The following is a 24672-nucleotide window of genomic DNA, read 5'->3' as shown; positions in this document are numbered from 1 at the left end:
AGGCACCAAAAATCTGTTTGTTGAATGAATAAAGAAGGTGAATGGATGATTCTGTTGAAATTATTTATTATTGTTTTGAAGTTTTAAAATGTTCTTACTAAAAATACTATCTTATCATACATATTATTCGGAAGCTTTTTTCCCTCAACAATATGCTCTGAAGATCTCTTTAGGATGCATGGAACTGGCTACTTTACCCTTCATTTACGTGATTATAACTAACTATAATGGTTCTTTAGATTTTCCTCTTTACACATATATTAAATTTTCTCAAGAGCGGAACTAGGGAAGAATTGCTAGATATACAGCAGACATATTTACATGTTGATGGATACTGATAAACATTCAGCTAACGTGGCTGAACCCACCCACAGTGCTCTGGCAGTGTTTGAAAGTACTCATTTTCCTCACATCTTGCTGACACACGTGACAACCTAAGCGCAGTGACCGCCTTAGGAATGCCTGGTCACTCCTCGGACTACATCTCCCAGGATACACCGCGGTTCCACGGCCTACCTGGAGGGCGTGAAATGGAGTGACCAATCCCTGAGGATTCCAGGAAGGTGGTGCAGCCTCCACTCCTCACCTACCTCTGGAGAGCCCAGAGCAGCGAGACTACCATTCCCATCAGCTACCGCGGACTATCCGGCCCAGCCACCATTTCAAGACTCGGCAGGGACAGTAGAGGGCCTGGGACTGCACTTCCCGGCAGGCCGTGCGGCCCAAGGGGCGGAACTCCATTTCCCAGCAGGCTCCAGGCGGCGGGCGCCGTGGTGCCTTGTGTGGGATGTAAGCGCGGAGGTGGGCGCGGGGGACCCAGGCCAGGAGTCTCCTTGGGATTTGGGGGGCTTGGCTTAGGGGCGCCTTCTGGACGGACTCCAGGTGCCCGGGGGTACGGTCGTAGAGGGGGGCGGGGCGGCCATGGAGGGTCCTCAGCCGGGCGCACCCCCTTCGGGGCCGCGGCTTCTGCGGTTGTGGGAAGCGAGAAGGCCCTTTACAGCTTCGGTTGAGGTGTCTCCTACAGAAGAGGGGGAACAGATGAGCGGAGGGTGGGCGGGGAAGCAAGAGAATGTAGGGAATGGGGGTGTAGGACGTTAGCCGAGCCTGGGAGGGGGTCCCTGGTCGTGCCCGCCCGACCCTCCCTCCGGCTCCTCCGCAGGCCGAGGCCCGCCGCCATGGGGCTGAAGGCCGCCCAGAAGACGCTGTTCCCGCTGCGCTCTATCGACGACGTGGTGCGCCTGTTCGCTGCGGAGCTGGGCCGAGAGGAACCGGACCTGGTGCTTCTATCCTTGGTACTGGGCTTCGTGGAGCACTTCCTAGCTGTCAACCGCGTCATCCCCACCAATGTGCCCGAGCTCACCTTCCAGCCCAGCCCCGCGCCCGACCCACCTGGCGGGCTTACCTACTTCCCTGTGGCGGACCTATCCATCATTGCCGCGTTGTATGCCCGCTTCACCGCCCAGATCCGTGGCGCCGTGGACCTGTCTCTCTACCCGCGAGAGGGAGGTGTCTCCAGCCGAGAACTGGTGAAGAAGGTCTCCGATGTCATCTGGAACAGCCTCAGCCGTTCCTACTTCAAGGACCGGGCCCATATCCAATCCCTCTTCAGCTTCATCACAGGTTGGAGCCCGACAGGTGGCAAAGGGCGAGAATCCTGTTTCACCTGGGAACCTCGGCCCACCTTTTCACAACACTATATAGTTTGCAGAGCCCTTTAAGACCTGTAGGCCTTGCAAAGTGGGGGAGGTGTTACAACCCTATTTGCAGCTAGAGAAACTGAAGCTCAGAGAAGGGAAATGATGTGCCAAAGGTACAAAATGGCAGGGCTGGGACTGGACCCCAATCACTTGGCTCTGCCTTCTCAGCATACCCATCTCTGCCATTGAACAGCTACAGGAGTCCCTCAGCCCAGTATGAGGCACAAAAGGCAGATGCAGATTTGGGGAACAAAGAGCCAAAATCTGGCGACATCTGAGACACTTAAGTGAACAGATGAGGAAGGGGCCTCATGTCAAGGAGCTTAGGACTCAGGACTTGCAAAGAACGTTCTTCTTTGCTTCAAGCTCAGTTGATTGTCAGATCCTGGAGGGCCATGTTGAGAAGGAATCTGAGGCTGCTTGTGAGCCTAGCAGGAAAAGAGTACAGAGATAAATTAGAAGTATCTATCAGTGGGTGTGTGAAGAAAGAGTGTTGGCCAAAGGGTCTTGTTTTTGCTGTCCCTGTTAAAACCTAATAGGCACCTTAAAACAAGGAAATCGTTGAATTATAATATGGTTGCAGAGAAAGAGAAGGGATAGAGTCAAAGGCTGGGTGGAGTTGTAGAAGAGCCAAGAAGGTCTTTTGCTGGGGCACCTAAAGTGGGAGGGAGAGGCTTTGAACACATAGGAGGAAACGGCTTGAGAGTTGATGGGCTGGAGCATCTAAGGTTTGGGCACAGGCTCAGAGGCGAGGATGGAAGGGAGCATGACCCATCACCACCTGGCCCTTTCCCCCAGCTCAGAGCTCAGAGGACTCTCTTTCATTACCTTCCCTTCTGCAGGCACTAAACTGGACAGCTCTGGTGTGGCCTTTGCCGTGGTGGGGGCCTGCCAGGCTCTGGGCCTCCGAGATGTACACCTGGCCCTGTCTGAGGACCATGCTTGGGTAGTGTTTGGGCCCAACGGAGAACAGACAGCTGAGGTCACTTGGCATGGCAAGGGCAATGAAGATCGCAGGGGCCAGACAGTCAACGCGGGTGTGGCTGAGCGGGTACTGCCCCCCCCACCCCCCCACCCCCCGTCCACTTCACATTCTGCTTTCCTAGCCCAAGCCACCTCCCTTCTTCCTATCACCACCTCCAAGAAGAGGGAGTGTCCACTCCTATCTCCTATCCCTCCCCTCTTCCTATCTCCATATGCCAAGAAGAGGGAGTATCCCTTTCCTGCCTGTCATTCCCTGGAGCAGGCACAGGTGAGCCATCATGAGACATCTGGTCTTGTCCTCTCCCAAGAGCTGGCTGTACCTGAAAGGATCATACATGCGCTGTGACCGAAAGATGGAGGTGGCATTTATGGTGTGTGCCATCAACCCTTCCATTGACCTGCACACTGACTCCTTGGAGCTGTTGCAGCTGCAGCAGGTGAGGGGACCTGTGGGACCCTGGGGGACGGTGCTCACCCTTCCTGTGTTTCAGCTTCCCTTTTGGTACCATGGGTTAATCATTCTTGGCCTGGCCTTTCCCAGGGCTCTTGGGGGACTAGAACTAGGATGTGAAAGCACTTTGGGTCCCATAAGGGGCTGGTTCCTGAATTCTGGCCCCACCTACCTGGTGGGAGGTCCCTGCTGGTGCTGGACCTCACATCTACCTGGTAGGCTGAGCCCCTCCTCACTTTCCCCCAGCTTATACCTCTCTCCTTCGGCCCCCTAGAAGCTGCTCTGGCTGCTCTATGACCTGGGACATCTGGAAAGGTCAGTAGGGGGAAGTGACCAGGCTGGGCCTCAGGGGGCCATTTGGCAACCTGGACTCATGACCCTTTCGTAGGTACCCCATGGCACTGGGGAACCTGGCAGATCTGGAGGAACTGGAGCCCACCCCTGGCCGGCCAGACCCACTCACTCTCTACCACAAGGTGGGGACATCTCAGGAAGGTACAGAAGGGAGGCCTAACAGTGGCTGGGGTCCCCTTCTACCTGGGGACTGGGAGGGGGCAGGTGAGGAGAGAGGAACTTTATGTGTATTGGGGGTATTGCCCATCCATCTCCCATTTTGTATTTACTGTGTGCATATTCAGTGCAGTCTGGGCTGTTTGGGGTGGTGTTCTGGGTTCCCTGGCCTGAATTTGTCCCCTTCGCCCTGCTTTTTGTGCTGCCTCTTTATTGTCCTAGAGTATAACAGAGGTCAAATGTGGCTGGAGCACTGAGAAGGGGTTGTTAACTTCTTGGAGGTGGAAGGGGGTAGGAGGGACATTGGGCTGGGCTTAGAAGGCTTTGGTGTTTGTGTAGGAGTGTGTTGGAAAGCCTGGGAAATGGATGTACCCTGAGCTTGGAGGATGGCTCCCTTCCCTTTCATAGCCCTTGTTCTGTGGGAGTCCTTGCATTGTGGCCAGGCCTCAGCAGGCAGTCCTGCAGATTCTGGGGAGTGAGGCTAAAAGTGGTGGAGGTGAGATTGGAGGTGGGCTTTCTGGGATATTGCTGTGCCTTATGGGTGTGACCCAATGGGATTTGTGCCATCCACGGCAACTGGAGCTGCTCCCTGAGGTCCCTCTGCTCTATCCCCAGGGCATTGCCTCAGCCAAGACCTACTACCGGGATGAGCACATCTACCCCTACATGTACCTGGCTGGCTACCACTGTCGCAATCGCAATGTTCGAGAAGCCCTGCAGGCCTGGGCTGATACAGCTACTGTCATCCAGGAGTGAGGATCCTCCCACTAGGGCCTTAGCCCGTCCTCTCTCCCCCACCCTATCTAATTTCCAACCACCCTCATCCAGGCATGAGGCCTGGGTCCCAAGCCCTATCCCCTTTCCATCCAGTCCAGGCAGCCAAGGCTACCATCACCCAGGAGTTTGGGACCCCTGATGAGGGCCTTGCACCTTTTCTGGCTCCCCTGTCCTCCCAGTTTCTAACCAACGACATCCAGCTGTAGAACCTGCACCCCCCACCCTGTGCCCTTCCTTTTCACCCTTGCTCAGACCCATTATTTCCAAGTGAAGAACCCAACCACTCACCAGGTCCCTGGGGGTCCCTGCCACAGCCAAGACCCCACAATGCCCTACTGCTCTCACAGCTACAACTACTGCCGCGAAGATGAGGAGATCTACAAGGAGTTCTTTGAAGTAGCCAATGATGTCATCCCTAACTTGCTGAAGGAAGCAGCTAGCCTGCTGGAGGCTGGCGAGGAGCGGCCAGGGGAGCAGACCCAGGTGAACCCAGGTTCACCTTCCCCTGTGAGCAGAGCTCCCCGTCATTGGGCATAGAGACTGCTCCATGGGACTGGGACCTGCCCTGGGGAAGGTGTCCATGTGCAGAGAGCTACATTCTCTGCTGCAGTGGCTGGGGCTCTGGGCTGCCTTTGAAGGAGCTGAGGGTATTTCCAGGGTTTCTAGCCTATGCCTTCAAGTAAAGGGGGGAAACCCACCTCTCTCGCGGTCAGTGCTCCTCATTCAGTTGAAGGGTGGGATGTAGATAAGGGATGGGTTCTCCCTCCCCCAAGTCCTGGCTAAGGACTGGTTTTATAAAAGGGAAGAGGTTCTAAGAGATCTTTTCCCCTATGTTCATCTCTTTTGAAGCCAGGGCTCTTGCCTAGCCAAGAGGCCTGTCCTGTGCCCTGTGACAGGGGGTGCCTCAGAGGGTCTAACCTGTACTTTCCTTTCCCCATGCCCAGGGGATGCAGAGCCAGGGTTCTGCCCTACAGGACCCAGAGTGCTTCGCCCACCTGCTGCGGTTCTATGATGGCATCTGCAAGTGGGAAGAAGGCAGCCCCACACCGGTGCTGCACGTGGGCTGGGCCACCTTCCTAGTGCAGTCCCTAGGCCGGTTTGAGGGACAGGTGAGGGGAAGCAGTGCAGGGCGGGTGGGGAGGTCAGAGCCTTTGTGATCCTGAAGAGATTGGCTTGTCCCCTTTGGGTGCAGTTGAGACTGCGGCCCTGGGCCTCGATGGCCGAGGCTGTCCTGGGGTTCTAGCCCCCGGTCCTGCAGCCTCGTCTGTTTTTCCTCCCTGCCCAGGTACGGCAGAAGGTGCGCATCGTGAGCCGCGAGGCCGAGGCGGCCGAGGCCGAGGAGCTTTGGGGCGAGGAAGCCCGGGAAGGACGGCGGCGAGGTCCGCGGCGTGAGTCCAAGCCCGAGGAGCCGCCGCCACCTAAGAAGCCGGCGCTGGACAAAGGCCCTGGTGGAGGCCAAGGGACGATGTCGGGACCCCCTCGGAAGCCCCCAGGGACAGTCCCTGGCACTGCCCGAGGCCTTGAAGGAGGCAGCACAGCTCCGGCGCCAGCGCCCGCAGCGTCGCCACCACCAGAGGGTCCGGTGCTCACTTTCCAGAGCGAGAAGATGAAGGGCATGAAAGAGCTGCTGGTGGCCACCAAGATCAACTCGAGCGCCATCAAGCTGCAGCTAACGGCACAGTCGCAAGTGCAGATGAAGAAGCAGAAGGTGTCTACACCTAGCGACTACACGCTTTCCTTCCTCAAGCGCCAGCGCAAGGGCCTCTGAACTGCCTGTCAGCCCTTGCGGTGGGAGGAGGAGGGCACTCAATCGGATGGAGGCGCCACCCCAGTCACCCCAACTCCCCCACCCTCCCCTCTGAGCCCAAGCCCCGCCCCCGGGCCCAGGGCCCTACACCCCTCCTTCAGGCCCCACCCCCACCCGGAACCCTGGCTGCAAGTTGCTGGAGTACTTACTACTCCAGGGCTCTGCGGTTCCTTGAGATTTAGAGCCCATCCCCCAGAATCCCAGCTGGCCAATGGAAACCTCACTTTGAGCTCCATCATTAATCTTTAAAGGTCCAAGCACTGGAAACGCCCCACTTCAGAATCGAGGCTGTAACCTTGGGCCAGACCAGGTCTGCTCACCGTTGCTCCCGGCCCGCGGGTCTCAGGTTTTTCCCTACACCCAAAAAGCACAGGTCCTACCTTCAACCCGGGAACCTGGGACTCCGCTCAGCCTCTAGGAGTACATTTCCACACTTAAGAATTCCATCCCTTGGGAACCCAAGCCCCCAAACCCCAAAGAACTTAAGAAACTTTAAGAGTTTGGAAATCCTAGCTTCTTCCCCTCTCTGTCCCGCGAGTCTGGGACACGAAATGCAGTCTCTGGCCTGTGAATCCTGAGCCCTGCCCCCTTCCTGACCAAACTGGCCCCAGATCAGAGCAGACCTCTTTCCGACCCTCTGGGAACCTCCCCGAGGTCCAGCCCGTCTCAGGGGACTCTGGAGGAAATCTGCAGGGGTTTACGAGTGGGTGAGGGGAGCCTGATCTCTTCCTGTTTTGTACATAGATTTATTTTTCAGTTCCAAGGAAGATGAATACATTTTGTAAAAAAAAAACAAAAACACACACGTTCGTGTTTCATCGGGGAAATGGCGGGCGGGACGGAGGGGGTCGGCCCTCTGCCTCCTGGCCTTCGGCTTCCCACCTGTAGGGCGCCGGGAACGGGAGTCTGGCTGAAGGGCCGCGGTCGGCTCGGCTCGGCTCGGCTCCGCCGGGCCTCGGGGCTTCCCCTCCCCGCAGAGGGCCGATCCCGCCGGCGCCTCCTCCCGGCCGGGCGGCGGGGCATCTCCTCCTGGCCCCGGCCCCGGCCCCGCCCCCGCGGCCTCCGAGCCACCCTCGCCGGCCCCCGCGGTCCTGCCCCGCCCCGCCCCGCCCCGCCCCGCCCCGCCCCGCCCCGCGCCGTCCCGCGCCGGCTCACGACCGCCCGCCAGCCCGCCCGCCCGCTCGCCGGCCCGCCCGGCGCCGGGCAATGGCGCTGCTGCGGGACGTGTCGCTGCAGGATCCGCGGGACCGCTTCGAGCTGCTGCAGCGCGTGGGGGCCGGGACCTATGGCGACGTCTACAAGGTGCGCCAGGCAGCCGCACGGGCGGGAGAGCGGCGGGGAGGGTACCGGCTCTGCGCCCTACGGCGGATCCAGCCCCAGCCCCGCCCCCTCCTCATTCCGCTTCACCTCCTCCGCCTCTGCAGGCCCGCGACACGGTCACTTCCGAACTGGCCGCGGTCAAGATAGTCAAGCTAGACCCAGGTGAGGGCCCGGGGCCAGGGCCGCTGCACTGGAGGGAGGGCAGAGCGCCAGGCGGGCGCTGAGAGTTGGCCCCCTGAGAGGCAGGCCCCAGGAGGTACTGCCACTTGGGAATATGTCTGGCCCAGATGTGCCCATTTTGCAGATGGGGGCACTGAGAGCAATCCTATGCGCCCCCCTCATGATGCCCTGTGCTCCCCAGGGGACGACATCAGCTCCCTCCAGCAGGAAATCACCATACTGCGTGAGTGCCGTCACCCCAATGTGGTGGCCTACATTGGCAGCTACCTCAGGTGAGGCTGCTTTATCCCCTTGCCTTCCCCCAGGCAGTCCCCATGTGGCCCTGCCATGTGCCCACCCCAGTTCTGTGCCCCCCTCCCCCAGGAATGACCGCTTGTGGATCTGCATGGAGTTCTGCGGAGGGGGGTCCCTGCAGGAGATTTACCACGGTGAGGGCCAGAACTCCAGGCACCAGAGGGCCACAGCCTTTTTCCCAACCAGCCCTTCCCCGGCATGGGTCAGGAGAGGAGAGCTGGGGTCCTGGACTTGGGCCCTTTACTCCTTACTGGCTGTGTGACCTTGAAGAAATGGTGTCCTCCTCTGGGCCCTATCCCGGACTGTGCAGGGAGGGGATGTGGCCAACACCTCTTGCACCTAGTAATGCCTGGGTGGCCTGGGAAGGTCAGCATATCCTCCAGACTTCTGTGTCAGCCTTCACCCCTTCCGTTACAGCCACTGGGCCCCTGGAGGAACGGCAGATCGCCTATGTCTGCCGAGAGGCACTGAAGGTAGCTGGGCCCTTGAGGTTGTTCATACCTGAAGTCCCCAGGAGCTGTGGGCAGGGAGCCCAGCTAGCCTGGCCAGTGTGCATGTGTGTGTGTGTGTGTGTGTGTGTGTGTGTGTGTTGGGGGGTGGGTGGAGTGCCTCAGGCAGAGCTGGCCTGAGGGGCTGTGGGTCCTAGGGGGGAAGGGGCCCCAGCCCTGTTGCCGGAAGCAGCACATTTCCCTCTTGGCTCAGTCACTTCCTGTTTGGGGAGAGGGGAGGAGGAAGCTGCTTGGGTGGGGGGCCCAGTGGCGAGAGGGGACTCAGGAAAGGGGGGATAGTCCTGGGTGGTTGCTTGCAGGAGCTCCTCTTTGTCTCCAGGGGCTGCACCACTTGCATTCTCAGGGGAAGATCCACAGAGACATCAAGGTAGGGGTCTGGCCAGGGGCATCACAGGAGGGAGGAGGAAGCTCTTGGGGGCACCAGACGGGATTCTCTTTCCTCCATTCCCACAGGGAGCCAATCTTCTCCTCACTCTCCAGGGAGATGTCAAGCTGGGTCAGTACCCCGGGAACACAATCAGGGTGAGGGTTCTGTGGGAGCTCATGGAGTCTTAGAGTCTATATTCAAGTGTGGGGTGTCCTTGGCCAAGTCACTTTACCACTTAACCCTCGGTTTCCCCACTGAGAAAGTGGATCCTTCCCTGCTAGAAGTTTGACATGGTTGGGTCTGTATGGAGTCTAACGTGGCACTGCGCACTTGGTCAGGGATAGAAGGTGGTTGACCCCTCTCGGAGGGGAACCTTGCCTTGCCTTAGCTTGGACCTGTGGCAGTTGTGGCTGAACCTGGGCTGCCTACTCTCTCAACCCTACAGGTGCATTCCGAGCCTCAGCTCTGAGGTGACTGGGGAGTGGTAGCCAGAGGGCGGGTGGGAGTAGCTCTTTCTCCCCACAGCTGACTTTGGGGTGTCAGGCGAGCTGACGGCGTCCGTGGCTAAGAGGAGGTCTTTCATTGGGACTCCATACTGGTGAGGCTGTACGGGCCTTGGGCTGAGGGGGGGCAGCACAGGTGGGGCATCTGGCCATCCCATCTGTGACCCTGCCTCTAGGATGGCCCCAGAGGTGGCTGCTGTGGAGCGCAAAGGAGGCTACAATGAATTGTGTGACGTCTGGGCCCTGGGCATCACCGCCATTGAGCTGGGCGAGCTGCAGCCCCCTCTATTCCATCTGCACCCCATGAGGTCTGCCCAACACTTCTTTGCCCCTTGCCTGACCTCCGGGGCCCTGCTGACCTTCTCCCCTGACCTCGTGCTCTCCACAGGGCCCTGATGCTCATGTCGAAGAGTAGCTTCCAGCCGCCCAGGCTGAGAGACAAGACTCGTTGGTGAGGGCCCACATCCCCTGCTGGGGCCTCCTTCCCAGCAGTCTCCGCGGGGGCGGAGAACCTTCTGCCAATTCCCAGGGCGCGCCTGAGGAGCCCTGCTCGTTCAGTTTTTGCGAACCATCTGTGGGAGGGGCCCAACCCTGCTCCTGGGCCAGGGGATTCAGGGTAGGCCGGGAGGAAGGGCTGATGGTTAATGATGGAGGTGCTGCCCTGTCACCACAATATTGCTTTCGCCAGCTGCCCTTGGCCTCAGTCTGGTTCCTGGGAGCAGACTCCCTCCTCTGGAATGGGGTAGGGGGCAGCTGGCAGGATGCCCTGCATGTATTCTAACCTGGGTCTGGGGGGCGGGGGGGCTTTTATACCCTCTAGGACCCAGAATTTCCACCATTTCCTCAAGCTAGCCTTGACCAAGAACCCCAAGAAGAGGCCCACAGCAGAGAAGCTTCTGCAGGTGGGAGACGGGAGCAGGGCAGGAGCCTAAATTCTTGAAGGTAGAGGCCTGGGGGCCAGGAGGCCAGGAAGCAACCTGTGCACCCCCTCAATTCTCTAGCACCCGTTCACAACCCAGCACCTCCCTCGGGCTCTTCTCACACAGCTGTTGGACAAAGCCAATGACCCCCACCTGGGAACCCTCTCCCCAGAGGACTGTGACCTAGAGGTAAGTGAGGGGAGCTAAGGAATGGATCTTGACCTCGCCAGGTGGTAAGGAATGCAGAAGTGATACAGGTTAGATTCCTTTATTTTTTTTTTAAGATTTTTTTTTAAGACTTTATTTATTTATTCATGAAAGACACAGAGGCAGAGATAAAAGCAGAGAGAGAAGCAGGCTTCCTGTTGGGGAACCTGATGTGGGCCTTGATCCCAGGAACCTGGGATCACGCTGAGCCAAAGGCAGATGCTCAACCGCTGAGCCACCTAGGCACCCCTTTTTATTTTTTTTTTATTTTTATTTTTTTGGCACCCCTTTTTAAAAAGGCTTTATTTATTTACTTATTTGTTTGTTTATTTATTTATTTTGAGGCAGAGAGAGAGCACAAGTGGGGAGGAGGGGCAGAGAGAGAGGGAGTAGCAGGTACCCTGCTGAGCAGGGAGTCTGATGTGGGGCTGGATCCCAGGACCCTGAGATTGTGATCTGAGCCAAAGGCAGACACTTAACCTACTGAGCCACCCAGGTGCCCCCAGATCAGGTTCCTTAGTAACTTGAATATTTCCAGCACTGGGAGTTTTTCTCCAGACAAGCCCATCCATTAGAAATCTTCCCTGGGCCCATCTTGCCCTCAGTACCCCCCGCTTGATAAACTCCTGCCCTTAGCTCAGGCTGCCCTAACCCTAGCTTAGCTATCTTTTGGTTTCTGTGTGATCTTTGGCTGGTTTTCTCATCTTCTAAAGGAGGGTGCCATTTAATCTTATAATCTCGGAGGGTTGTGAAAACAAAACACATCCGTGTGTATAAAGCACTTCTGTCATACCTGGCGGGCAGTGAGTGCTGGATGTGTGTCAACCGTTTGTGTTCCTTCCTAGACTTACGACATATTTCCAGACACCATTCACTCCCGGGGTCAGCACGGCCCAGCCGAAAGGACCCCCTCGGAGATCCAGTGTGAGTCGGCTTGGGAGTCTACATGTGTGTTTATGTATTTGGTGTGTGTGTGGGTTGTGTGTGTGTGGATTTAGTGTGGGAACTGTGTGTAGATTTGTTTGGGAGTTGTGTGTGTGGATTTGGGGGCTGTGTGTGTCTGAATCTAGTGGAGGGCTATGTGTATGGGTCTGGTAGGGGAGCTGTGTATAGATCCGGTGGGGCTTGCTGTGGTGGGGATCTGGTGGGAGCCTGTGTGGGGATCTGGTGGGTGGCTGTGGTGGAGGCTGTGTGTGTCTGAATCTGGTGGGGGAGTTGTGTGTGGGGATCTGGTGGGAGGCTGTATGTGTGTGCATGAATCTGGTGGAGCACTGTGTGGAGGCATTTGTGTGAGTATGAGGGTCAGTCAGGAGCCCACCTTGCTAACTCGCGTACCCTGGGCCCCTCAGTTCACCAGGTGAAATTTGGTGCCCCACGCAGGAAGGAAACAGACCCACTAAATGAGCCGGTGAGGGGGCCGGTGGTGTGGGAGGGTGGTGTGCGGGGGCAGCCGAGGGAGCTGTGTTGGAGGTCGAGTGCCTCAGATCGCTGAAGCTGCAGCAGCTGGGCCCTGAGGCCTGGGAAAGCCGTGTGGGTGGGCTTGCCCCGCCCCCCCGAACATGGGGTGGGAGGCTCCTTCCTAGGCACAGTGACCACACCTTTCTAGAAAGTAGGCCTGTACAGGCACGAGCCCACCCCCACCCTAGCATGGTTCTCTGCCCATTCTGCGTCTGCACCCAGCTGTCGCACCCACCAGCTCTGGCTCTGGCTGCTACTCTGTCTCCTTCTCTCACCGATCTTCTGTCCTCCTCTTTCATAGTTTCCTTGACTCTCCTTGTTTCTCGCTCACAATTTTCTTGGCTGTTACCACATCATTTTCCATCTGTCTGTCTTCTCTCCCACAGTCTCTTTTTTAAAGATTTTATTTTAAAAATAAATAATAAATAAAATAAAGATTTTGTTTATTTATTCATGAGAGATACACAGAGAGAGGCAGAGACACAGGCAGAGAGAGAAGCAGGCTCCATGCAGGGAGCCCAACGCGGGACTCAATCCCGGGTCTCCAGGATCACACCCTGGGCTGAAGGCGGTGCTAAACCGCTGAGCCACCAGGGCTGCTCTCCCACAGTTTCCTGATCACCCTCTCATGTTGCTTCTCTTCCCTCTGCTTCTCTTTTGGTTGTTCTGACTTGGTTTCCCCTCAGTGGGAGGAGGAGTGGACACTGCTGGGAAAGGAGGAGCTGAGTGGGTGAGCAAGAGAGAGGGAGGCTCCAGGGGAGGGGTGAGGAGGAGGGAGGCTTCAGGGAAGGGGTGGAGGAGGGAGAGGGAGGCTCCAGGGGAGGGGTGGGGGCTTATCTCGTCCCCTCCTGCCCAGGAGCCTGCTACAGTCGGTTGAGGAGGCCCTAGAGGAAAGGTGAGAAGCTGGGCCTGAAACAGGGGTGGGGAGTTAACTGGACCTGGGGCCTGGTCAAATTTCACAGCCCATGTCCCTCTGGTTTGTCCCCCCCCCCAGGAGCCTGACCATCCGGCCAGCCTTGGAACTCCAGGTATGGAGTGGGGAAGCAGGGCCCCTGTAGAGGTGCAGCTGGGAGTGGGGCCAGGTCATGGAGCCTTGCTGACAGTGGGGCTCAGTCCCCTGACTTTCCTGCCAGGAGCTGGACTCCCCAGGTGACACCATAGGAACCATCAAGCGGACCCCATTCTTGGGGCCGGCCCCCCCTGAGCCTCCAGCGGAAGACCCTCTATCCAGCCCCCTGGGTGAGTCCAGGCTTAGGGGAGTGGGAGGCAGGGCAGGCTCCGGGTGGGGCTGGAATTCATAGCGGGTCTGTGCCTGCAGGAACCTCACCTCCACCTCTCCCAGGCCCTGCCAACCCCCCTCTGCTCCCCACTGCCTGGGCTACCATGAAGCACAAAGAGGATCCAGAGGTGAGGGGAGACCACAGAGGGGCTGGGACGATGGGACACTGGGGGTGCTACCTGGGCCCTGACTTCTCCCTCCCTTGCAGAGATCATCCTGCCACGGGCTCCCCCCAACCCCCAAGGTGCACGTAAGTGTTTCTTCTGCAGCCCTGCCACCCTGCTGCCTCATTGCCTGCCACCCTGTGGTGCCTGCCTTCTTCATTGGCCTCTTGCTTTCTCCTCAGATGGGTGCCTGCTTCTCCAAGGTCTTCAATGGTTGCCCCCTGCAGATCCATGCTGCTGTCACCTGGATTCACCCTGTCACCCGGGGTAGGCCGGGGCAGGGAAGAAGCAGGAGCCTGGGAATCCACAGCTTGGGCTGGGGATGGGGTGGGATGGGGGGGGTATGACTGACCTCTGACCCTATACCCACACCCCCCAGACCAGTTCCTGGTGGTGGGGGCTGAGGAAGGCATCTACACCCTCAACCTGCATGAACTGCATGAGGATACACTGGAGAAGGTGAGGCCTGGCAGGCGTTGTGGGGCAGAGGGCCCAGGGGGGCGTGGAGTGCTGACTCCCTGTCCATCTGTCATTTCATGGCCTCTAGCTGATTTCTTCCCGCTGCACCTGGCTCTACTGTGTGAATAACGTGCTGCTGTCACTCTCAGGTATGGGTCAGGGCAGGCGGGAGTCCAGGGCCACACCCTTCCGACCATCACTCTCTGAGCCCCTCTTCCTCCCTGGCAGGGAAATCCACGCATATCTGGGCCCATGACCTTCCAGGCTTGTTTGAGCAGCGAAGACTTCAGCAACAGGTTCCCCTCTCCATCCCCACCAACCGCCTCACGCAGCGCATCATTCCCAGGTCAGGGACCCAGGGGAGCCTGGGCCAGGCCCCGGGCAGCAGGTGGGAAGGGGGGAGGCAGAGGAGCAGGGCCAGGGTTGGAATATGGCCTCCGTGTGCCTGGGCTTGGATCTCGGATGTCCCTTGGCCTAAGTCCAGTCTCCTCATCTGTGAGTCATGTTGGCAGTACCCACCCCAGGCCCATTGCGAACCGAAGGGACCGATTGAGGCAGTTGTGGTTATTGGGGGACGGGGCATACATTTACTGGGCATTTGCTGAAGGCCTGGTCATAAGCTAGGCTTGTAGACAGCAGATCAAATGTGTCCTTGACAGTCAGTACCTGGCCCCAAAGTGAGCCAGAGGGAGAGCTGAGAGGGGTGCAGAGGCCTCTGGGAGGCTGGCTGCATAACTGCATGGAGCTGGAAAGTGCATGGTGGGCTTCCAGGCAGGTGAATTTGGGAACAGCATTCCAGGCAGGGGAAGAGCACCAGTGAATTCTTGTGGGTGATCTGAGGAGTTGGAAGGCTGTTTGGCCTGAGGGAGGAGGGTGGAGAAGCCTGAGGGAAAGATGCATGACTGGCAGAGCCCTTCCTTTGATGCCAGGTCCAGGACCTGGGTTTATTGTTCAACTGGCAGCAGCACCGTGAGCATTTTAGGAGGATCACTCTATATGTCACTCAGGACTCTCCTTGTTGCAGGTGAAGCAAGTCTTTGACTTAAGTACAAAAATGGAATTTAGTGGTTCATGTAACTGCGAGTTCAGGGGTAGAGTTAGCTTCAGGCCAAGCTGGATCCAGGCTTAAATGGCTTCATCAGGACTCTCCCGCAGTTCTTGGCTCTGCTTTCCTCTATCACTTTCATTCTCAGGTAGGCTTTCCTGTCCAGTGATGGATGCCCATAGTTCCAGGCCAGCATTCCCTTAGCTAACAGCCCTGCAGTACTAGAACTTCCATGTCTGAGTAATTCCCACAGAGTCTGGGGGCCAGTTGTCATCGATATAGCTTAGGTCCCTGCCCACTTCTGAGCCTATCCCTGTGGCCACAGCATGAAGAGCTTGGGCTGGGGGGCATGGGGGCCAGGCCTGGGTTACATGCCTTTTCTTTTTTTTTTTTCTTTTTTTTTTTTTTTTAATTTTTATTTATTTATGATAGTCACATACACTCACACACACACAGAGAGAGAGAGAGAGAGAGGCAGAGACATAGGCAGAGGGAGAAGCAGGCTTCATGCACCGGGAGCCCGACGTGGGATTCGATCCCGGATCTCCAGGATTGCGCCCTGGGCCAAAGGCAGGCGCCAAACCGCTGCGCCACCCAGGGATCCCACATGCCTTTTCTTAGAGCTGGGGGTCGAGAAAGCGGGGCTCGTCTCGTCTGGACAGATAAAGACTAGAGGCTGGCTGTGCTGAGAGTGGTAGCAATGACAGGGAGGCTGGTGAGAGGGCACCCAGGAAAGAGGTCGGCGGAGTGACCTGAGACTGTGGGGGTCAGGCTCCGAGGTGGTGAAAGCTGGATGGCCTTGGGCCAGATTCAGGAAGCAGGGTTGACAGGGTCTGGGGCCCCGACTAGAGTGAGCAGGAGGGAGGATGTAGGAACTAGGAGGCCTCAGGGATATAGATTATGTCGTGTGTTTAATGAGATGTCCAGGAGGATGTCCGAGGTAGAGTCCCTTGTTCAGTCATCTAGAGAGTATCTACTCAGTACTTAGTACATGTCTGGGGACTCTGAACTAAAAAGTCCTCTTGTTCTCCAGACATTCTTGTCACAAGAGGCAGGCAACAACCAACCAACATAGAAAAGGTATTCCGTGGTGATGCACCTAGGGGAAAGTGGTACAGGAAGAATCAGGAAGGATCTTGCTGAGACCATGCCATTTGAGTTAAGAGTTAGAGCAGGCCTTGTTGATCTGGGGGGAAAGCATCCCAGGGGGTGGGGTCAGGCAGCCAGTGCAAAGGCCCTGGGGCAGGAAAAGGCTTGGCCTATTTGAGGAATAGCAGGAAGACTGGTGCAGCCAAATGGATGGAGCACAGGGAAGATGATCTGGGGGCCTTGTAGCCACAGTGAGGCCTTTGGCTTTGACTCAGAGCCGCCTGAGGGCCACTGCAGAAGAGTGACGTGGACTGAGGTCTTCATGGGATCCCTCCAGCTGCTGTGTTGAGAATAGACTGAAGGAGTGAGGGGAAAGCAGGAAAGCCTGTTAGGAGGCTCTTGTAATCATCAGGTGGGAGGTGACTGTGGCATGGGCCAGAGTAGCAGTGAAGGAGCTGAAAAGCAGCTGAATTCAGATTTTCTTTTGCAAGTTGAGTCAGAAGGATTTCCTGATAGTTGGTGGATGGAAGAGAAAGAGGAGTGAAGGATGACTCTGGGGTTTTTGGCCGGGGAAGCAGGAAGGATAGGGCTGTCATTAGGTGTGGGTGGAGCAGAATTCAGTGTTGTCACATTGAGTTTGAGATCTGTCTGCTGTGGGCTGGAGGAGGCTGAATTCGAGGAGAGGTCTGGGCTGTGGACCTAGAGGTTGCCCTGTCCAGGTGGCTGGTGGGAGCTGGTAGGGATAGTGGGGAGGTCAGGCTATGTGGCTACCCCAGCGGTGGGGGCCGGGGGGCTGGGGGTTCAGTCCCTTCCTGCAGTGGGCTCACTTCACCTACCACATCTGGAGCCCTGTGGCCCTGGGGCTACTTCCTGAGCTCAATCCCCAAGCAAACCTCTGCTCTGTCCTAGGATCTGCAGGAAACAGGCCCGCCTGAGCCCCAGCGAGTCACTGGGAGCTTTGGGTGTGTGTTTGGAAAACCACAGAGTCACGATGTCCACTTCAGACATAAAAAGTAGAGAGCCAGAATTGTTTGGAATAAAAAAAAAAAAGCAGATACAAAAATATCTGTCTCTGTCCCATTCAAAGGCCAGTTGGGAAAGAGAATGGCCAAAGCAAAGGGAGAGAGAAGAAAAGAGAAGACGGGGTAAAGAAAAAGGGGCACAGGCTGCCTCGGTGGGGCCCACATCCCAGCAGAGGGCCCACACAGCCAAGGGTGCTGGGAGGAGGTGGCAGGCCTTCAGACGTGTAACCCTGTTCCCCAGAGGAAGAAACAGGCTCAGAGGGTCCCCTGAGGGCTTGGGGACAGCTAGTAACCAAAGCAAGGACTCCACTTTTCCCCTGCCACCAAGGCAAGGCAAGCCATCCGCCAGCCCCCTGTGGTGTCGCTGTAGCCCAGGCAGTAGAGGGCAGGCCTTTCGTTCATTTGTGGTTTTCTTGCAAGTCTTTTTTTTTTTTTTTTAAGATTTATTATTTATTTATTTATGATAGAGAGAAAGAGAGGCAGAGATACAGGAGGAGGGAGAAGCAGGCTCCATGCCGGGAGCCTGACACAGGACTTGATCCCGGGACTCCAGGATCGCGCCCTGGGCCAAAGGCAGGCGCCAAACCACTGAGCCACCCAGGGATCCCCTTCTTGCAAGTCTTAATCTTCTTGGGCCTACCTGGCAGGGCTGGCCCTCAGCTCCTGCACCTTCTATGCTCTTGTATCCTCATTCACGTCTGCTTTTATACCTTGCCTCTGCCTTTATAAAGAGGATTTTCACTGACCAGAAGTAGGTGGGGAGGTAATAATTCAGAATGGGAAAAGCCAGTCCTTCATGAGTGGATGCAGCGTGCCAGGCTCTGTGTAAGGCCTTCTCACTGCGAGTTCGGTGCCATCGTTACCCCCATTCTACAGATGAGGAAGTTGAGGCAGGAGGTGATTAAGTGAATTGCTCAAAGTTGCACAGTTAAAGGTGCTTCTGCGACCAAAACCCTGGACTGTAGGTGGCAGAGGTGGGTGCTGGTGTTGTGAGACCTGCATCGGATCTCGTGCCATGCACAGCTAAGCTGCTCGGCCTCTCGGAGCCTCAGTTTCTCCTCTATGAGGCAGGGAAGGTGATAGTGCCTATCTCAGGGCTCTGTGGGGCCTTGACCGTGGCTGGCACCCATGACACATACCCCGGTCGTCACCTCCACAGGCGCTTTGCCTTGTCCACCAAGATTCCAGACACCAAAGGCTGCCTGCAGTGTCGTGTGGGTAAGAGCCGGGCTGGGGCAGGAGTGGCAGGGGAAGGCTTGGGTCACAGGGTCACAGGGTCACAAGCATGACCCGCCTGCCTCTGTTGCAGTGCGGAACCCCTACACTGGCAGCACCTTCCTACTGGCCGCCCTGCCTGCCAGCCTGCTCCTGCTACAGTGGTACGAGCCTCTTCAGAAGTTCCTGCTGCTGAAGGTGCGGGGCAGGCGGGGAGGGGGTACAGGCTGAGGCCTGGGTGGTGGCAATGGGCCCACATGGGAGAGATGGAGACCTGAGCACCCCTGCTGCCCCCAGAACTTCTCCAGCCCCTTGCCCAGCCCAGCAGGGATGCTGGAGCCACTGGTGCTGGATGGGAAGGAGTTACCGCAGGTGTGTGTGGGGGCTGAGGGCCCCGAGGGGCCTGGCTGCCGAGTTCTCTTCCACATCCTGCCCCTAGAGGCCGGTTTGACGCCTGATGTCCTCGTACCACCTGGTGAGCTAGAGGGGTGTGTGTGTGTGTGTGTGTGTGTGTGTGTGTGTCAGAGAGTAGCTCTGGTGGCTAGGGATTGTGTTCCCCACAGCTTGGAGCTCCCAGCCTCCCCTCTGCCAGGCTTCTGTAAAAGGTTTCATTAGACCACAGGGCTCAGCAGCTAAGAAAAACCTAACTGACACTGTAGGGGGCCGCAGGGACAGAACCAAATGGGCAAGGTGGAAGCGAGAAACCTTCATTCTGAGCAAGCAAGCAGGACACTGGGTTGGGACAGCTCAGGGGAGCACAGTGAGTGGCCAGGGGCCTCAATGCAGGCTTTCATTCTTAATACGACAGCCCTGCAAGGTCGGCATTGTCACGCCTGTGTTACAAACGAGGGAACTAAGGCTCAGAGATTTGTGGTTATGCCGTGGTGGAGTCACACAGGGTACTTCTCCAGGCTCCAGAGACCCCGCCCTCCCACGGTTCCCTGGGTCTCACCTTGCCACCCTGAGCCTCAGGCCCCAGCTGGGTGGGGTGGGGGTGGGGGTGACTTCAGTCCGACTGCTGTGGGGTTGAAATGTGCTTGTGGGGACAGCTGACTATAGCCATATCCCGTGTCTTTGTGGGGCCAGAGTGGGGCTGGTGACTCAGCCAAGCCATGTCTCCCTTGTCTGCCTGCAGAGGGGCTCCCGGGCACAGCCCACCAGGTGATCCAGGTGGACAGGGACACAGTCCTGGTCTGCTTTGACCGTGAGTGCCCCTGAGGTCATGGCTGGGGGCGGTAGAAGGGGTGAGGGGAAGGTGAGGGAAGCCATGTGAATGTGGGTCTGCCTCCCCAGAAGGGAAGGACCCCATTCCCACCCACCAGCCCTCTCCCTGTACAGGCTGCGTGAGGATCGTCAACCTGCTGGGCGAGCCCACGGCCATCCTAGCACCCCTGCTGACTTTTGACTTCCCCATCGAGACTGTGGGTGAGTGAGCCAGATGGTGATGGGGTGGGAACATCCCCAGGCTAGAGCATGTGATATTGCCTAGGGGCCTGGGGCTGCACTGGGACAAGGAGGCAGGTGCCACAGCTGTGGTCTATGAGGACTTTGGTGGCCCAGACCTGGGCCCAGGGGGTGGCAGGGGAGCCGGCATCCTCAGGGCAGGTGTAGGGCTCATGGCAGCCTGATTGCTCCTAGTGTGTCTGCAAGACAGCGTGCTGGCCTTCTGGAGCCATGGAATGCAAGGCCGTAGCCTGGACACCAACGAGGTAAGTGGAACTCAGGAACCTGGCTGCCCCTGACCTGGTTGTCTCCACCTCGTAGGGGAGGGCCCGTTGGGGTGACCTCAGTACCCCTTTTCTTCCCAGGTGACCCAGGAGATCACAGATGAGACAAGGATCTTCCGAGTGCTTGGGGCTCACAGGTAGGATGAGGTGGCTCAGCCTCCCTTTCAGATGCCCCTGAGGCTATACAGATGTGCCCACAGGCCTTCCCTGCCTTACTCACCTCTGGTTCTCTCTCCTCTCCAGAGATATCATTCTTGAGAGCATTCCCACTGACAACCCTGGGGCTCACAGCAACCTGTACATTCTAACGGGCCACCAGAGCAGTTACTGAGAGGGCCAGGTCTGGCCAGTGGCATCCCCTCACCCTGCCCCCAGGCCTTAGCTGCCTTCTCTTTTAGGCAAAAGGGCCCCTCCCAGGTCAGAGGAGCCCAGGCTCTGCTGGTCTGAAGGGCAGAAATAATCCTGAGAAGAGTTTTGGGGCTGCGGAGGAGAGGAGAGCCGACCCGAGACCTCCCAGGCTCCGCAAAACTGGACCAGAGGAAGCTGCTGTCACCTCCCCCTCCCCTGTGGGCAGCCCAGGCCCTGTGGCAAGCGCCCCGGGCAGGGTGGGAGCAGGCCCAGGCAATCCATTCCATTTTGTTCCACATGTCCTTTCCATTCTTCCAGCCAAGAGCCTGCCCCTGCACCCTGCCCTGGGGAACATGGTATTTAAGAGAGAAACTATATTGGTATTAAAGCTGGTTTGATTTTACTCCACTGATCCCTCTTTGTTGGGGACGGGGGGTTGTGGAGCTGAGCCCACTGTCTCGTCTCCCTCCTCCTTCCCTCCCTCCCTCCTGCACATCTTAATGTGGCACCAGGTGCTCTGCATGCCCTGTGGAAGGGTGGGTGGGCCATCAGTGTTCTGGTGGCTCTAATGGGGGAGCCAGCTGGAGGTGAGGGGGAGGCTTGTCAGGGGCACTGTCTACCGGGCATCCAGGGCCCAGGAAGGGCTAGCCACTGGCTGCTCTACCTTGTGCCAGCGAGGCTTCGGTCTCTGGACACAGCCTGCTATGACCTGTATCCCCTGCCCAAGCCTAGGGCTGCCTCCCTGCCTCCCAGCTGCTGTCTAGCATCCATGTGCTCCATCAGGCCAAGACCACGGAATATGGGCCCCATCATCAGGCTAGACTCTGGGAAGATTAGCCTGTGTCCATTTAGCAGGTATTCCAGATAGGCTCCTCAGTGCCAGACCCTGGGCTCACAAAGGGGTCAGTACCAAGATGTGGACCAGCCCCCAGTGAAGGGAGCCATCTTTGCTGGAGCCTGCATCTCAAAGGGGCTGCCTGTCTGCCCATGGCTGACCTTGTGCTTTGCATGGTCATTCTTGCACTTTTCCCTTGGTGGTCTCCGTATCCTCAGGCCAGGGTGCCCCCTTCCATCCCCTGCATGGCTCCAGGCACTGACCAGCCTGCTCTTGACCAGAGTCTTTGGGCAGGTGAGGCCAAAGAGGCAGGATGGCCTTAAAGGAGAGGTCAGGTGCACACACAGGACGACGACTGCATAGGGTGGGAAGGCCCTGGGTCTGGGGGAAGAGCTTAATTAAGCAAAAGCCCACGGGTCAGTTCTCTAATGCAGCCTAATTATCTTTCTTCTGATCTTCAAGGCAAGTGTTTGAATTAAGAATTTCTTTCCACCAGGTGGGGTGCTGGTATTTGATAAATGGATGCAAATGGGTGGGTGGGTGGTGGGTAATGGAAGCCTGTGTTAAAAGCCTGCAGCAGCCCAGTCCCTAGCACCTGCCAGGGGCCCCAGGCCTCCCCAGGTTGTTATATTATCCTCTGCCCTCCTGCAGAACCCCGACTGCTCTGACTCCTAGGGTTTTTTGGCTGAAATAGATTGCCAGACAGGGAAGGAGACAGAGCTTCTGTGCATCAGCACTCATGCTTGAGTTCTCCTTGAGACCTGAAGGAGGGTGACCTGCACCCTCTCTCTGAAAGTCTGCATGTGCCCAGAGAACAGGTGATGGACCAAATGGTGGCATGATGGGGATGTTTGTTCCCTAACTTCCCGTTTTCCAGATTTCTGGTGGATATGGAGGACTAAGTTGAAGAGTGCTGGAGCTGGGGAGGTAAGCTCCCACTCTACAGAGGCCCCTGACACTGGCCCTAGGTGCCTGAGGAGAGTGGCCCTTCCACTCTCAGAGCAGTGGGAGAGCAGCCGGTGGCAAAGAGCGCCACCTTGTGGCCTGTTGCCACAAGGAGGCTTTGGGGAATGAAGAGGGTAACAAGCTAAAGTCGGGGGTCAGGGCAAAGCAAGGGCTTTTTTTTTTTTTTTAAGATTTTATTTATTTATGCATGAGAGACACACACAGAGAGAGAGAGAGAGAGAGAGAGGCAGAGACACAGGCAGAGGGAGAAGCAGGCTCCATGCAGGGAGCCCGACGTGGGACTCAATCCCAGGTCTCCAGGATCACACCCTAGGCTGAAGGTGGTGCTAAACTGCTGAGCCACCTGGGCTGCCCAAAGCAAGGGCTTCTGATAAAATATTCACTGGCATCGCAGGCTGGCCATAAGCCAAAGAAAGGCCAGGCTGCTGGCAATTTGTGCTGAAAAGACAAAGTGTTACTTTATTTATGTACTTTTAAATACGTGTTCAGTGTCCCTGGCATGCCATTTAAAAAAAAAAAAAAAAATATATATATATATATATATATATATATATATATATATATATATATACACAATGAAAAGTCTCCTACCTAGTTCTATTACTGAACCCTTCTGAAAGTATCTAAGCAGTTCCATATGATTTATTCTTCTTTTTTTTATATGAATAGTAACATATTCCATACACTGTTCCCCTCTTTGCATCTTTCAGAGCTAGTGGTGTTCTGTTGTATGGCTTTCCCACAACTCCTGTCCATTCACAGTAATTAGTTCCCTACTGATGTAAATTAGTTTATATTGCTTTAATACTAAGAGCGACACTGCAATAAATATCCTTGTGCAATAATTATACCAGTGGCACTATACACATTCGAGTGTCCTGCAGGATGAACTCCTGGTAGTGGCATTGCTGGGTCAGAGTGGCCTGTGTTTGTTCTTGCAATAGCTGCTGTCAAATGGCCTTCCCTGTGTGTAACCTCTGAGGGCAGCTCAGCCTCTTTAAGCCATTCTGTGGGTAAGTGGAAGAGGCATGGGTGCCTCAGGACGTTTGGGTAACTGGCTTGTAGCCCAAGAGAGAGTCATGGGCCAAGGTGACAACCAAAGTGTGGACTTCAGCATGGCGAGGGCCTGGCCATCTGTGGCAGGGCCAATGCCTGGTCACTGCCTGGTGCACAACAGGCCCTCAGTCATGCTTTCAGAATGAAGGAATGGGCACAAGGTAGTTCTGGGGTGGGCCAGCTTGCTCAGTTGTGTTTTCCCAATAGAGCATATCCTAAATTGGCCAGCAGGGCCTTTGGGAGAATTGAAAATACCATAATACACAAAATGCAACAACAGAGATGAACCTCCGAGATAGAGCACTAAACTAAAACAGCAAATCACATGAAACTACACATATGTCAAAACCTCAGAAATGAGCAAAACCTAAAAATAATCTCTCAAAAAATAAAACCCTATAATGACTTAGAAAACAAAAAGCCAAGATAATTTTTCCTAGATTATGAAATCAGTGTTGTGAGTAGGACAATGGGTGAATCCCTCTCTATTGTGTGTTTTTTTTTTTTTTAAGATTTATTTATTCATGAGAGACACACAGAGAGAGAGGCAGAAATACAGGCCGAGGGAGAAGCAGGCCCCATGCAGGGAGCCTGATGTGAGACGATCCGGAGTCTCCAGGATCATGCCCTTGGCCTAAGGCGGCGCTAAATCGCTCAGCCACTGGGGCTGCCCATCTCTACTGTTTCTTAAAACAGTTCTGTTGAGGGGCATCTGCCTGGCTCAGTCTGAAAAGCACACAACTCTTGATCTCGGGGTCATGAGTTCAAGCTTCATATTGGGTATAAAGCTTACTTAAACTTGAAAAAAAAAATAACAGCCTGGGGCACCTGGCTGGCTCAGTCAGAAGGATATGCAACTCTTGATTTCAGGGTTGTGAGTTTGGGTGTAGAGACTACTTAAAATCTTAAAGGGGCACCTGGGTGGCACAGTCAGTTAAGCATCTGACCCTTGGTTTTGGCTCAGGTTGTGATCTCCAGGTTGTGACATCAAGCTCTGCAAACAGCAGAGACAACTTGAGATTCTCTCTCCTTCTGCCCCTCCCCACTGTGCGCTCTCTCGCTCTCTCTCATTGAAATAAATCTTTAAAAAAATAAAATCTTGGGATCCCTGCGTGGCGCAGCGGTTTGGTGCCTGCCTTTGGCCCAGGGCGCGATCCTGGAGACCCGGGATCGAATCCCACATCGGGCTCCCGGTGCATGGAGCCTGCTTCTCCCTCCGCCTGTGTCTCTGCCTCTCTCTCTCTCTATCATAAATTAAAAAAAAAAAAAAAAAAATCTTAAAAAGACAGAGGGAAAAAAAAACAGAGGGGAAACTGGCATCCAATATACCACATATATTGAAAATGTACTATCTGGTGATGACAGATGTATGCACCTGGGAAACCACCACCACCCTGTTTCCCTTTCCCCTTTGTAATCATACACTCCTCACAAAAACCACTGAGCTTTTTTTTTTTTTTAAGATTTTATTTATTCATGAGAG

At 56.1% G+C, this 24672-nt stretch overlaps 2 protein-coding genes across 11 annotated transcripts; both read left to right on the top strand.

Annotated features, from left to right (window-relative positions):
- Nucleotides 1-548: 548 nt before the first annotated feature.
- MEN1 (menin 1) lies at nt 549-7025 on the top strand. Of its 7 annotated transcripts, none has more exons than XM_072758367.1 (11): nt 549-801; nt 1160-1620; nt 2540-2748; nt 2990-3118; nt 3407-3447; nt 3521-3608; nt 4258-4394; nt 4767-4902; nt 5364-5528; nt 5705-6127; nt 6478-7025. In XM_072758367.1, exons 2-11 carry the CDS (start codon nt 1176-1178, stop codon nt 6802-6804), a joined length of 2100 nt encoding a protein of 699 aa, XP_072614468.1. In that variant the 5' UTR covers nt 549-801; nt 1160-1175; the 3' UTR covers nt 6805-7025. The 7 variants fall into 7 exon arrangements, with proteins under 7 accessions (XP_072614468.1, XP_025860293.1, XP_025860297.1 ...); XM_026004508.2 differs by having other exon boundaries at nt 4767-4926; XM_026004512.2 differs by having other exon boundaries at nt 558-789.
- Nucleotides 7026-7354: 329 nt separating this feature from the next.
- MAP4K2 (mitogen-activated protein kinase kinase kinase kinase 2) lies at nt 7355-20735 on the top strand. Of its 4 annotated transcripts, none has more exons than XM_026004515.2 (32): nt 7355-7528; nt 7651-7708; nt 7908-7998; nt 8090-8154; nt 8438-8493; nt 8849-8896; nt 8983-9025; nt 9422-9494; nt 9576-9707; nt 9788-9850; nt 10220-10301; nt 10401-10508; nt 11372-11450; nt 11876-11934; nt 12671-12714; nt 12841-12879; nt 12979-13012; nt 13118-13223; nt 13303-13391; nt 13472-13513; nt 13610-13694; nt 13807-13886; nt 13975-14035; nt 14115-14232; nt 18202-18260; nt 18352-18455; nt 18555-18732; nt 19393-19461; nt 19596-19682; nt 19896-19966; nt 20066-20121; nt 20228-20735. In XM_026004515.2, exons 1-32 carry the CDS (start codon nt 7433-7435, stop codon nt 20313-20315), a joined length of 2463 nt encoding a protein of 820 aa, XP_025860300.1. In that variant the 5' UTR covers nt 7355-7432; the 3' UTR covers nt 20316-20735. The 4 variants fall into 4 exon arrangements, with proteins under 4 accessions (XP_025860300.1, XP_025860301.1, XP_072614460.1 ...); XM_072758359.1 differs by having other exon boundaries at nt 7369-7528; nt 7908-7949; nt 8032-8154; XM_026004516.2 differs by lacking the exon at nt 12841-12879.
- Nucleotides 20736-24672: the final 3937 nt, after the last annotated feature.

Source organism: Vulpes vulpes, chromosome 5, assembly GCF_048418805.1.
Source record: "Vulpes vulpes isolate BD-2025 chromosome 5, VulVul3, whole genome shotgun sequence".
Classification (NCBI taxonomy): Eukaryota; Metazoa; Chordata; class Mammalia; order Carnivora; family Canidae; genus Vulpes; species Vulpes vulpes.
The sequence above is the reverse complement of the archived record's forward strand: the minus strand, read 5'-3'. Positions and strand labels throughout refer to the sequence as shown.